At 43.8% G+C, this 14,200-nt stretch overlaps 1 protein-coding gene across 1 annotated transcript in view; it reads right to left on the bottom strand.

Annotated features, from left to right (window-relative positions):
• MEI1 (meiotic double-stranded break formation protein 1) overlaps positions 1 to 10,189 on the bottom strand; it is a 62,834-nt gene extending 52,645 nt beyond the window's left edge. Inside the window, exons 1-7 of the mRNA XM_016210299.2 lie at positions 10,019 to 10,189; positions 7,707 to 7,830; positions 6,631 to 6,681; positions 4,677 to 4,750; positions 3,369 to 3,474; positions 2,657 to 2,860; positions 1,567 to 1,697 (exon numbers count right to left, since the gene is read on the bottom strand). Coding sequence (XP_016065785.2) covers positions 1,567 to 1,697; positions 2,657 to 2,860; positions 3,369 to 3,474; positions 4,677 to 4,750; positions 6,631 to 6,681; positions 7,707 to 7,830; positions 10,019 to 10,189 — 861 coding nt within the window. The remainder of the gene's footprint in view (positions 1 to 1,566; positions 1,698 to 2,656; positions 2,861 to 3,368; positions 3,475 to 4,676; positions 4,751 to 6,630; positions 6,682 to 7,706; positions 7,831 to 10,018) is intronic.
• Positions 10,190 to 14,200: the final 4,011 nt, after the last annotated feature.

Raw genomic sequence — 14,200 nt, 5'->3', positions numbered from 1 at the left:
TAATGAATGAATCAATGTTGCAAGCAGGAACATTGACAATATATTCCCAGGGACCTAAACTTTGGGAGAATAAGTTAATTATCAGCCAAAAGCAGGAAGGACTATCTAGCATTACAGTATGACAAAAACACCAGAATGGAGGTATAAGGATACGTGCCCATCTTACCTTTATTTTAAATTTTTGATATTTTTTACATCATGAATTTTTTGCATTAACTTTAGTCTTTTAAAATATTACATTAAAATATTACTTATCTTGATTTCTGAGTTTTTTATCACCCTCTTAAATTTTGCACCTAAGGCAAGTGTCTCACTCACCTCACTCTAGTCCCAACCTTGCTGGCTGCTGTACTAAAATAAAATGCTGATGATCCAAAATTGCCAATGGAAGGACAGTCTCCACATACAGATGGAGACTGGGACCTCTAAACCAAAAATACTATCTCTACAAAGTTCTTTCCCCCTAGAGAAGCGCTCTCTGATCTCTGTCCCTGCCACCATCATGCTGCCTCGGTGCACTATGAGGACAAAAGATCTTGTGCCCCTGCTGGGCCCCGGATCAAATGTTCTTACTACATATTACCATGAACACTAAAATGGCAACAGCAAAATGAACACAGAAAAGAACCTGTCAGGAGATTTTTTTTTGGTTCGGAGACACAGGTGTGATCTTCAGGTATCACAGGCCTTGTGTGGAACATTCTAGAGGCACCCCAGGGAAACAAGAGCGAACAGTTTGCTCTGGCTTTTTAACACCTAACTCACCTATCCTCAACTGTCCCTTTCCCACTTCTGACTAGGGCTCCTCTTCTTTCCTGCAGGAGTCCCACAGTCTGGTCAATCAATGATACTCCTGCCTGTAGATAAGGATTGTAGCCCTGCCAAGCCCTGTGCTGAGCACTTCAGAGACAGCCAGCCAAAGTCAGGTCACAACCTAAAGAAGATCCCAGTTGATCAACCACAATATGGTGAAGTAAGCACTGTGACAGAGGGGCACATTCTACCTAAAGAAACCAGGGTGACAGGATGACAGGGGAGCCCTACAGGCCTTGAAGGCTGAATCAGAGATCAACAGACAATAAAGGGGGAAAAGATTTAAGGGGAAAGGCTTTAAAGGCAAAGAGGAAGAGCATCTGCACAGCTAGACAGGATGTTCTAGCATATACAGGACCAGGGAGGAGTTGCATATGGCTGGAGCATTGGGTTGTGGAGTGGAAGAAACAGGTAAGTAAGGCTGAAAGGATAAACAGGGTCCAGAGAAAGAGGGCTCTAGGTACCACACTGAGATGCTTGAGTTTTATCCCTAAAACAACTGAGGTAGCTTTGTTTCTGTTGTGGCATGTATTCTTCATTCCCAGGCAGCCCGGATGTGAAGGGAAGGTGCAATATATAAGAATTCACAAGTGAAAAAAATGTCCTTTGTGTCTTCTAACAGCATGTTGTTTGGGTAGTAAGAAAACACTCTGTAAATCCTAGACAGGAGGAATGGTAGATAAGGGCAAGATCCAGGAGGCTTTGGGTTCCCTTGTTATTGAACCTAGAGACTGGGAATCACAAGACAAGGACCTTTTTGAGCACCAAAGGTAGTGAGGTCTCTCCTGGTGGCCCCTCAACACCGTCTGTACTTTCTGCCAGTGCTGACTTGTTCATGATCATGGACACAAAGAGGTCATACTTCAGCAGCTGCCTCAGCAAACCTGGAAAACAAAGGGGTTGGAAAATCAGGCAAGAAGAGCAAAAGTACCAGAGTATACCTAAGGGAGCTCCTCAGACAGCCCCTGAGACTTCATGTCTCTGAAGATATACCTAAGTATTTTATTCTTTTTAATGCTATTGTAAATGGGATTGTTTTCTCAATTTCTTTTTCAGATAGTTTGTTGTATGTGGAAGCACAACTGATTTTGTATCCTGCAATTTTACTGAATTCATTTACTAGTTTAACAGTTTTTTTGGTGAAGTTTTTGGGATTTTCTATATATTAAGATTATAGTATTATTTTAAATAGAATCCCTCCCTTTTCTGTGCAACCTCCATAATAGCACTTACCACGCTGGACTCTAATTGTCCACATCTGGACTATGAGCTTCCTCAGAACAGAGCTTGGGTTTGATCATTTTTATGACCCCAGAGCCCAGCACAGAGCCTGGCCCAGAATGAATGCTCACAGTGTTTGGCTAGACTGTTCATAACAAAGTTCTTGGCCCAAACTGTGAAAAGAAACTATTGTCACCCACAGACTATGCTTTTCCCTGTAACTCCTGCCCAAGGAGCCTCAAATAACAGGCAAAGAAACCTGGACATCACCCTGGGGGCTAGAGGAAGCCATAGATGATTTTCCAAATAGGAAACCGACAGGATGGAAGCTGTGTAGTGTGACGATTAACTTGGCAGCAAGTGCAGGATGCGCCAGGATAAGAGTGAAGATTGGAAACAGAATATTGCTGTCCCATTTTCTTTCCTCTTCTCCTTCCAAACGCAGCATTCTTAAGATGCCATGCCAACTCTATGCATCTTTCACAGTCTGTGCATCTTATCTCCCAAACCCATGGCTTTGCAAAGCAGCAAACTTCCCCACCAGTAGAGAGCCAATATCTCAAGTCCTCAAGCAAAACCTCAAACACTTTCTCTCTGTTTTCTCTGCAGTCTCATGTTTTACCCAAGCAATTGATCTGTAGCTCCTTTGTCTGGGCACCATCCAGCGTGGAAAGGAAGACAGGGCACAGCTTCTCCCGGAAATGGCCTGAAAGCATCTCAGCTGCCGCTGGTGAAGAGTACAGCTTCCCATAGAGGTAACAGACAGAAGCTTGCACCCCCTCACTGGGGTATACTAAACCTCTCAACAAATGCTCCATCAGTTCACCTGTCCAGAAAACAACCAAAGGGCCAGAGGAACAGCACAATGTCAACTACTATATGAAACTATAAATATTGCCCTCAGTGGGGTAGCAATGGTAATCCCCAACAATCTCTCACAATAAATTATTTCTGGGCACTTAAGCAAAGGTGAAAACTAAGGTTTCAAGAAGTCAAATAATTTACCTTTGGGTAAATCCTCTGTGAGATATTTGCATTTTACTGATAGAAAAGAGTGCTTCTATATTTCAGAATTAATTCCTTCTTCCACCCAAAAGGAAGATTCATACTAGGTACTTCATTAGTTTGTTTTAAAATAGTGAATAGAAATACCCAAGACCAGAGTCAAGAAGCACTTTCTCAAATTGGCCAATATAGAGCACATTTGCAGATGGAAAACCAAAGCTTAGAGAAGAAAAGTAATGAAGATGTATACAGTGAATGGACCATCCAGATAGATGTGTGATCAAAGCAGGTGAAAGGGAAGCGGAAGTTCTTCCTCAGAGGTCACTCACGGTGCTCCATTACAAGCTTGTCTGCCAAAGCAGGGATGGCATCCACCAACTTGCCGAGAAGGGTCAGGGTGGCCAGGCTGCCTCGCATTGAGGGCATGTTACAGAGCTACAGAAAGTGAACATACTCCACTCTATAAATTAGGGTCAGGACAAAGCCCCCACCAAAATTTATCTTGCCCTATCCACACCAAAGCCCATATTGTGCATGTCCCTCACCACTATCAGTAATCAGCCTCTTTAGCTAATTGTCTATCTCCCCTATTGGGCTGGGAAGCTCCAGGGGAAAGATTCCTTTCAGTTGGCAACATCATAAAGACAGAATTCTGGCTCAGTGTAAAAAAAATTATTATTATTATCATTATTATAGCTACTATTACGGAACACTCTGTATGTTTCGTACTTTATAGGGAGAGTTAATAGTACATATTTCACCTTTTCTATTGACTAACCGTAGCACCTTAAGTAAGACTCTTAACTCCACTTGTGGGAAATGATAATAGTACCAACTTCATAGGGTTGTTGGGAGGACTGAATGAGGTATTGCATGTAAAGCGCCTAAATCAGTGCCTAGCATATAGAAAGTGCTCATAGTGTTTAGTGGCATTATCATCATAAGTATTGATATATATACTTATAAATCTAATCTAATATATTAATCACATGCAGAGTAATTATAATGACATGATACTTTAATATAATTTATAATCAAATGTTGCTCTTGATGGTGTTAAGATAAACATTTGTCTTCCTTTGCAAAAAAAAAAAAAAAAAAAGTGATTCTGATCATTCCAAAATCTTAAACACAATACAAAAGCTGCTTGTGTAATTGATATCTTTCACTAAACTGGAGAAGGCAGGTTAAACATACCCACTCAGTGCTTACCTTAGATGCTGATAAAAGCAAATGCCTTCAGTACAAAATACTGTATACAATTCAAAAGAAATAAAAATACTAAGCCAAGAGACAGTGAATGTATTTCCTTGATAGATTCATCAAGGAAATCTGTATTGTATTTAGAAGGACAGAGAGAATGGCCATGGGATGATTATGCCAGAAACATGGGACTTCACCACATGGAGGTAGCATTTGGGAGATTGAAAGGGGAAGGTAGGAAGCTGCAAAAAGTACTAGGGCAGGATCAGAAGGCCCAGGCCCTAGCTCTGGCTCTGCCACTGATTCAGTTACCTCAGGCAAGTCCCTTTTCCTCTCTGGATTTTAATCTCCCATCTCCTCCAAAGAAGGGTTGGCCCAGCTCTTATATCAGAGGATCCAGAGGGGTACTCAAGAACTCACAGCTATTTACTGACCTCTTTGTGGCACTCATCCAGCAGGCAATGAATCGTTTGCTCCAATTTCAGCTGAGTTGTAAGCTGGATAAGAACTGAGCAGACATAATAGCATTACTAATCAAAAGACATCCCAGAGTTCACCTTTTATAGCCTTTCTACTCAAAGTCATTTGATTGTGCTAATTAGTATTAGTCTTTTCTGTCTCCCCCATTAAACCATGTGTGCACATCCAAACCAAAGAATTTCTGGCTTCTTCTTCATTGTTTTACATCAGTGGTTCACAACTAGGTGCACATTAGAATCACCTAGGAAAAAAAAAAATACTAATGCCCAAGAGAAATTTAAATCAGAATCTCTAGAGAAAGAAACTAATCACCTGGATAGTTTTAAAGCTCCCCAGGTAAGTCTATTGTGAAACCGAGGTTGAAAACTACTATTTTATATTCTCTCTACTTTTTTCCTTCCTCAGAATTTGCTCCTTCATATACTAGAAAACAGAATTATGAGTGGGTTCTTTTGCCAGTAACTGCCAACAATATTACATCTCAATCCCAAACCTACCCTTCTATACAATCATTTGTGATGCTTCTGCTGATGTTTGGGGAGGGGTAGAAAAGAGGCTGGCTCTACAAGTGTGGAAAAAGCTGCAAATGAAATTCAGCTGCTGCTACGGGAAGGCTGTACCACTTCCAGGGTAAAGAAGCATTCTAGCCCAGCTGGCAAGGCTCAGTGGCTAAGCATTGACCCATGAACCATAGAGGTCATTGGTTCGATCCCCCAGTCGGGGCAGGCTCAATCCCCAGTAGGGGATGTGCAGGAGGCAGCTGATCAATGACTCTCATCATTGATGTTTCTATCTCTCTCTCCCTCTTCCTTCCTCTCTCTGAAATCAATAAAAACATATTTTTTTTTAAAATACAGAAGCATTCTATGATAACACAAAAACAGGAAGAAAGCGGGAAGACGCAAGTCCTTCTCCCTCTTGTTTTGCAGACTCCATCTAGGGACTACCACTTCAGTGAACTTCTTGGAGTCTGATGAGGGTTCTGCAAGCTATACAGGCACCAACCAGAAGTGAATGGCTTTAGGATTATAACCCCACTCAAGAGTGGCCTTGAGGAAAATAGTGAAATCACCCCTCCCCTGCCAGTGGTCAGAACTTCAAGTGATACATTTGTTTGTCCACAACCTCTAGATTGAGAGATGGTCAGAAGTACATACAGATCATGTTAACTTGTGATCTGTTCCAGCTGCTAGTAGTTACAGCTGCTGTGTGGCCGGCTGGTCACAGACCCAGCAGCAGCCAAGCAGCATCCTCTCCCTGAGTTTCACATATGACGTCTTTCCTCCAAACTTGTGGTTTTAGTAATTCCAACCTCTCCTTTTGTTTCCCCAACCCTAGGAGTGAAAGCTGCTTTATGAAACTGCTACCTCTGTGAAAACCTGGTGTTCTATTTTTGTCTTCAGTTACTTAGTTAATAATTCTTCAAAGTTTTTTTTCTGTTCACATAACTTGTATGGTTTGTTTCCTGACTAGTCCTAACCAATACAGTTCTTGCTCTTTCTGCAAGAATCCTCCCACCCCAATGTTCATCTTCTTTCTTCTTGAGCCTTTTATAGGTAAACCCATGCACTTTCACAGCTAACCACCACCTATGTGCAGACAACTTCCAACCAACCAATATGTACAGAGTTTTGTATATCCTTGTAATAGCACTCACCAGCTCGTTATTTACCAGCCAACTCCTCTGCACTGTAAACTCTTAGAGGGCAGGACCATGTCTTATCCATCTAGTATCCCTAGTGTCTGATACAGTATTTGGCACAGAACAGAATGAATGACTGACAACTAATTGAGATTTCTTTATATCTAAAATGGAGCATTTCATCAAGTTCTCAAGTAACCAGAGCTTCAATTCAGGCTGCTAATATCCCTAGCTTCAAATGCTAGGTACACGCAATTTTACCTTACCTTCAATACAGAGGTCTGCCATACACCCATCTTCCACACTGCATAACAGTCCTTAGAGGAGAGGGAGGTAAGAGGGGGATAGTTAATAGCTAAAAGAAAAACAAAACCGCAAAAGCACACTGTGAAGTCTATGACTGATAGCAGCTTTAAGCAATGTCTGAGCTATCCTCAGCACCAAACACCTAGACTTTCCATGACCCACTATGGCTTTAAAAGGATTAAAACAGTCAGTGTGGCACAGCATAAAAATTATGCACTCTGGCCCGGCGGGGTGTTGCTCAGCGGTTGAGCATTGACCTAGCATCCAGGAGATCAAGGTTCGATTCCCGGTCAGGGCAACATGCCCCGGGTTGCGGCCTCAATCCCCAGTCGGAGGCATGCAGGAGGCAGCCGATGAATGACTCTCTCATCATTGATTTCCATCTCTCTCTCTCCCTCTTCCTTCCTCTCACTGAAATCAATAAAGTTATTTTTTTTTAAATTGTGTGTTCTGGAGTCTATAATAGACCTGGGGTAAAATTCCAGCTCTGCTATGACCTCCCTGAGCCTTAGGGATCATCCTCTTTCCCTTAAAGTACTGTCTTGGCAGTTAAAATGGCTGAAAAGCCTCTAGCAGAGAAAAGTACTCAATACGAGCAAGGGCTCATTCCAAAGAACATTATAAATGTATTAGAAGAAGGGACATCTTAATACATCTCATTTTACACATGAAGAAACTAAAGCTCAAGAAAGGGGAAGTAACTCAATCAGGGTCACAGCCAGGTCAGCAGACTCCAGTCTGGACCTTCTGTTCCTGTTCGAAGACCATTTAAGACTAAAGTTTTTGAAAGATCACACATTTCCCATATTCATCTTCACATTTTAATCTCTTAGCTGTAATTACCATATAATACATCATGTGTCTTAGAAAGGTGACCATTTCTTCATCATTATAACAAAACAATTTGCTAATAAGTTAAACTGTTACTTCTCAAAAAGTCTAAATTATCTTTCCAAGACCATTTCTCCAAGACCCCAAAAACAAATATACATGCTATACGTGCAAAATTCATGCCAAGTTTCCTTTTTAATCTCACCAAAAAGCATGCTGATGAAGTGGATACAGACTCTCTGATCCTGAGCCACCAGCTGCATGACCAGGGAGGCGTGCCTCACGAGGACATCTCGGAAGCAGGACAGCACATGCTTCTTGCGCACCAACTTGGGGAATATGAAGAAAAATATTCAATAGCAACCAATTCTCAGCCATTCTGAACCCAAACAACTGAAATTATATATACAATATATAACTATACAAACATAATTACAAGATGACACTGAAAGGATCATCTAATTTATGGTAAGAACATGTTTCCTGAAGGCAGTAAGGAAAAAGGTATCATTTACACACAGGAATTCATGTGTTCATACGGAGGATTATACATGATCGAAGGTTCCTAATACCCTGTATTTACATAGCACTTTACTGTTCCAAAATCACTCTTTTATCTACTTGCTCATTTAAGCCTAAGAAGTTAACAAAGCAAGCAGAAACAGGTATCATTATAGTCATTTTAGAGATAAAAAGACTGAGGCTCAGAGGCTTGCCCAAGGACTCAAATCTAAGTCTCCAACCAGATCTTGTCAAAGGCCAGAGCCCTTTCAACTTCAACAGCCCAGCAGAGTGATACTGGGGGACCCTTCACGAGCCTTACAGTGGTAGGTAGAGGAAACGCATCCTTCCATTCAACGCAGACATAAACCTTCACACTCAATTCACCTAGTAGCTGTGCAAAGTGTTCAAGACAGTAACAAAAGTTAGGTCAAAAAAGGGGTGTGCACAGAGGATAGGACAGGAACATGAGTACAAGTCACTGCATTACCCCTTCAGTTGGCAAGAGGTGAAGCTAAGAAAAGTTTGTTCATTAAAAGGTGAAGTTGTATCTCGTATTGCTTCTAACCTGTGCTACTGCAAATCTGTTTTTCCTTCACCAGTTCCTCCTACATGATACATATTAAGCTAGCGACCTAAATAAGTCACTCAAAAAAAAAAAAAACCTTGCCCAGCTGGGCATGGCTCAGCGGTTGAGCATCGACCTAGGATCCAGGCAATACGGGTTCAATTCCCTGTCAGGGCACATGCCCGGGTTACGGGCTCAATCCCCAATGACACTCTCATCATTGACGTTTCTGTCTGTCTGTCTCTCTCCTTTCCTCTCTCTGAAATCAATAAAGATATATTAAAAACAAAACAAAACAAAAAAAACACCTCAATGACTCTCCTTCACCTGACAATCTGATTAAGTCTAAACTCCTTAGCTTGGATTCAAACTCTTCAAGGAATTGATCTTAACCGGGTTGTGCAATCTCAGCTTCCCTTCAAACACTCTAATTACTTCCCCAAACCCATCCTTGCTACTGCCTACCTCCTCAGATAAGATCGCCCCATCTCTTCTGGTCCAAACCTTACCCATCTTCTCAAGCATAATTCAAATGCTTCCTCCTCTAAAAACCTTTCCTAATTTCCCTCCTTAACCCACACAGCGCTTGACCAGCTACCTCCATCTTGTAAATTCCCAGTCGTGTGTTCTCTTACTTTCTCCCCTTCCTCACTGCCCTTCATCTCTGTATCTCCAGGTCACCCACTGTCCAGGAACAGCAGTCTCAGGACTTCTGGCCTCAGTGATATCTCAGATGTTACCAGCTAGCTCAGCAATTCTCAGCATAGTCTGGGTTCTCTGAGAATGCCCAAAGCCCTTCCAGGGGATCCGCCAGGTCAGAATTATTTTTATATAATACTAACATGCCATTCGCCTTTTTCCCTCTTATTCCCTCACAAGCGTACAGTGAAGCTTTTCAAATAATACACATGTGGTAACTGTCACCTGTGGTTCCTGCCACCACCGAGGCCCAGGCAGCCCTCTCCCCGCCTTTCCGCCCTCAGGGATCCGAGGGGGCGAGGAGCCCCCGGCGCGCGCGCGCGCCCCCGGCCACGGGGCGAGCGGCGACTACAATGGAGGGAGCCTGGGCTCAGGCCAAATCCTGGCGACATGGAGAGAGGGTGAGCATATGGCAGGGCAGCAGGGAGAGGAGGGGAAGGGAAGGCAGGGAGGTGTGCCTGGGAGTCTTGCTGGCCTCCTGGGGGCCCCAGATTTACTGAGCACCGGGACAGGCCCGCTTGAAGCACAGGGTTTGGGACGGGCGGCCCGAGGGGTGGCCGGGGGCTCAGGGGGGCAGGAAAATAGGCCGCAATGGCCGCCGAGGGACAGGCCTGTTTAGTGGGTGTAGTTAACCAGGCAGGTGGGCCCGGTTTAGTCACGAGGGAACGTGCGTCCGGTTCAGGGGAGCTGGTCTGGCGAGAGGCAGCCCTGTCTTGTGAGGGAATAGGGGCGCGGGGCGCAGTTCGCACCGACACGCCGGGCTCCGGCAGCAGCTCCAGTACGCAGGCCAGGCAGAGGCGTGGGGGCACGGGCAGCAGCCAGCGCGGGTCGTGCCGGTAATGGGCCCTCTCGAACAGCACCGCGGCCTCTTCGTCCCTCCCTGGGCGGGAGGGGCCCGCCGCAGCCTCCCTCACAGCCATCTCTCCGCTCGCCGGCTACTGCGGCAGCACGTTTTCCCGCGCAGCTTGTGCGCAAGCGCACTTGAAAGAGCCCGGCGGGGGAGAGGGGTAGTGCGCCTGCGCAAGGGCCGGAGCGCGTCCACCTGAGCCCAAAGCTTTGCTCTGATGGTCTGCGGGCCTCCTCACGTCGAAGGCTGGAAGGCATTTACAAAGAAGCTGTCAGTAGCCTGGGAAAAGGAGGCAAGCTATTTCTATTAAAAACTTAAATGAATGATTTCAGGGATTTTTATCTCAACAGTATTAATTATTATTTTAAATTTACGTCACGCCTTTCTCTCAAAGAATCTCAGACGTTCCCCTCAAAATGTCCTTCACTGAGGGCTCCCTGGGACTTGAGACTTTGTGAGCTCACAAGGAACACTGGAGAAGAAAAATTTATTACGTTAAATATATTAACAGTAACACTCCAGCAATCTACAGGGATTTATTTAGCATTAAAATGCCCAGCAACTGGTTAGTGTCGAAGGAGGTGTTTTCTACATTCAGAAGCAGTGTGACTGAGCGGAAAAAATGCTTTCCGTGGCAAAATAGTGTGGGAACAATGGTTTATTATTCAATGGAGTATTATCAAGTAATGCTTGAGAAAAGTAAATACTAATATGGGAAAATTCCCATTAAAATGTTAAGTGTACGAAAGGTGCATAATTATATAGTATTCAAGTATGTAAAATAAGCAAAAAAAATTCAACACATCTCAATATATTCTAGTAGTAATACATGTTCAATGAAGAAAAGAAAAGAAAAAATAATACTTTGATATATTTTTTCCAGTCTTTTCTATAGTCTGTTTTACAACAGCAACATACAAAGGTTGTAAACTGCTTTCTCAGAGCAAAATATGTCCTGTACATACGTATTCCATATCATTATATGTTATTCTATATATATTTTAAATGTCTGCAAAGTGTGTATTGTTTTTGACAAAATTTTGAGCCAGGAACTGTGGTAGGAGTTAGAGGATTCAAAAGTGAACAAAAGATGCCTTGGCCGGGTGGCTCAGTTGGCTGAAGGATCGGCCCTCATGCACCAAAAAGCTGCGCGTTCGATTCCTGGTCAGGACACATCCCTAGGTTTTGGATTCCATCCCTGGTCAGGTATTAATGTTTCTCTCTCTCTCTCTTTCTCCCTCCCTCCCTCCCCACCTTCCTTTGTGTCTCTCTCAAATCAATAAACATATCCTCGAGTGAGGGTTAAAAAAAGTGAACAAGAGACAGTCCTTGTCCTCAAGGAACTAGAAGTCCAGTCAAAGAAACAGATAAGCACATGATTACAATAAAGCATATATTTATCGATGCATAGCAAATTACCCCATGTAATGGGCTGAATGGTGAGCCTCAAAAAGATGCCTCCATGTCTACAATAGGGACTGAATTGTGCACCAAAAATTCAGATGTTGAGGCGTTAATACCTGATCGGGCTGTTTTTGGAGGTAATTAAGGTTAAAGGAGGTAATAAGGGTGGGGCCCTAATCCAATAGGGTTGATGGCCCTCTAAGAAGAGGAAGAGAAACAGATCTCTCGACTTCTCCGTATACATGCACCGAGGAAAGTGCATGTGAGGATGTGTGAGAACATGGCGAGAAGGTGACCATCTACAAGCCAGGAAGAAAGCTCTCACTAGAAACCGAATCAGCCAGAACCTTGATCTTGTACTTCTAGCCTCCACAACTGTGAGAAAATAAGTTTCTGTTGTTTAAGCCACCTACTTTGTAGTACTTGTTTATAGCAGTCAGAGCAGACTAATATAATATAATATAACATCCTAATCCCCAGAACCTGTAAATGTTACCTAATTTGGAAAACGGATCTTTGCAGTTGTAATTAAGTTAAGGATCTTGAGATGAGGAGGTCATCCGGGATTATCCAGTGGACCCTAAAGGCAATGACAGGTATCTTGAAAAGAAACATAGAGTAAAGGAGGAGGCATTGTGACCACAGATGCAGAGATTGAAGCAATGGTGCCACAGGTCAATGAATGGCTGCAGCCACTAGAAGCTGGAAGAGACAAGGCCCCCTAGAGCCTTCTGAGGGAGTGAAGCCCTGCTGACATCTTGATTTCAGACTTCTGGCCTCCAGAACTGAGAGAGAATACATTTCAGTTATTTCAGGAGCATGTGGTAATATGTTATGGTAACCATAGAAAACTAATATGCACCAAAACTTAGCTCAAAACAACAAACATTTATTATCTCATAGTTTCTGTGCATCAGGAATCCAAGCACGGCTTGGCTAAGTGACCATGGCTCAAAGTCTCTCATGAGGTCGTGGTCTCTCAATATTCACTAAGCCTGCCCTAGGTGGCTTGGGCTCAGTGGTTAGAGCATTGGCCCGCGGACCAAAGGGTCCCGGGTTCGATTCTGACCAAGGGCACATACCTCAGTTGCAGGCTCGATCTCCAGCCCTGGTTGGGGCTCATGTGGGAGGCAACCAATCTATGTCTCTCTCCCCTCTCCCCTCCACTCTCTCTGAAAAGCAATGGAAAAAATATCCTCTGGTGAGGATTTAAAAAAAAAAAAAGACTCACTAGACTTGAAGAATCAGCTTCCAAGTTCACTCACATAACTGGTGGCAGGATTCAGTTCCTCAAAGGCTATTGGAGTAAAGAAGTCACTTTCTTGATAGCTGCTGTCCAGTGCCCTCCTCAGTTTCTGGCCACATGAGTCTTTCCATAGGGCAGTTCACAAGGAGGATGGCTTCCCTCAGGGAGCAAGCAGGAGAGTGAGAGAAGTGCCCAAGATGGAAGCGACAGCCTCTGTAACCTATTCTCAGGAGACATTCCATCATTTCTGCTGTACTCTGTTAGAAGTGAGTCACTGGATCCCATCCACACTCAAGGAGCATGAGTACCAGGAGGTAGAGCACATTGGGGACTTCCTTAGAGGCTGGCCACCGCAGTGTAAATGCTACAGGAGAGGGAGACACAAATTGCTATGGGAACACCTTGCAGGCAGCAGGGCATAGGAAGGAAAACATCATAGCATGAACTCTGTCATATGATGATGATTTTTCCCTTTCTGAATTTTTTAGAATGTTTTTTAAATTAATTTGAGAAAGAGAGAGAGACTTGCTATTCCACTTGTTTATGCATCATTGGTTGATTCTTGTGTGTCCTGACTAGAAATCGAAACTGCAACCTTGGGGTATCAGGACAACGCTCTAACCAGCTGAGCTACCTGGCCAGGACCATCTTCTGAATTTCCTAAACTCTTTAATGAGCATGTATGGGTTTGACAGTACATTTAAAAATCAGAAAGCTAAATGAAAGGGAAGGCAGGAAGGGAGAAAGGAAAGAAGGGAGAGGGAATGAAGGAGAGAGACGGAGAAAACCTGAATTAGATTCCCAACTCCAGCACCCACTGATTTAGGCCCTGCTGAAGCTGTCTACAGAAGTGTCATAAGATAGAATGCCCTTTGGCTCAGAAGTTTCACTCTTGGTTAAAAGAAATAACTAGCTCCAGGACATCCCACAGGTGGGCCAGGCAAAACAACAAGTAATTATGGTTGGCAGTGCTTCAGAACTGGAGAGGTGGGGATAGTTTTTCTGTGGAGTCTGCTGTTGGGCAGCAGAATCCCAGCAGAGCAGATGCCCAGTGATCAGCTCCCTTCCTTGTGATCAAACAGACAAGAATAATAAATAGTTCCCAGTACAGAGCACTAGCCCTCCCCACAAGCAGCTAAGGCTGTTTGAGCATTTTATCTCAACCACAGTTAGCTTGGAATAGGACAGGGCAGAGCCATGGTAGAAACCTCAGTAAGCCCTACTGTGAGGAGCTGGGGACGACACTGGGCTGACTCACATTCCCCAAACCTTTAAAACCAGAGTAAAAGTGGCTTCCACCCCATCCACAAAGTATCCCAAACCCCAAAAGGGGGCAGAACCCCACCAAGTAACCAATTTTATTAGAGGCTCTGGGGGAGATCAGACCACTCTCATGCCTTCTCCGGTGTGCTCTGGGGACTCTGGGCCTGCGGC

Source organism: Miniopterus natalensis, chromosome 2 (assembly GCF_054644295.1).
Source record: "Miniopterus natalensis isolate mMinNat1 chromosome 2, mMinNat1.hap1, whole genome shotgun sequence".
NCBI lineage: Eukaryota > Metazoa > Chordata > Mammalia > Chiroptera > Miniopteridae > Miniopterus > Miniopterus natalensis.
Note: the sequence above shows the minus strand (reverse complement) of the source record. Positions and strands in the feature narration are given on the sequence as shown.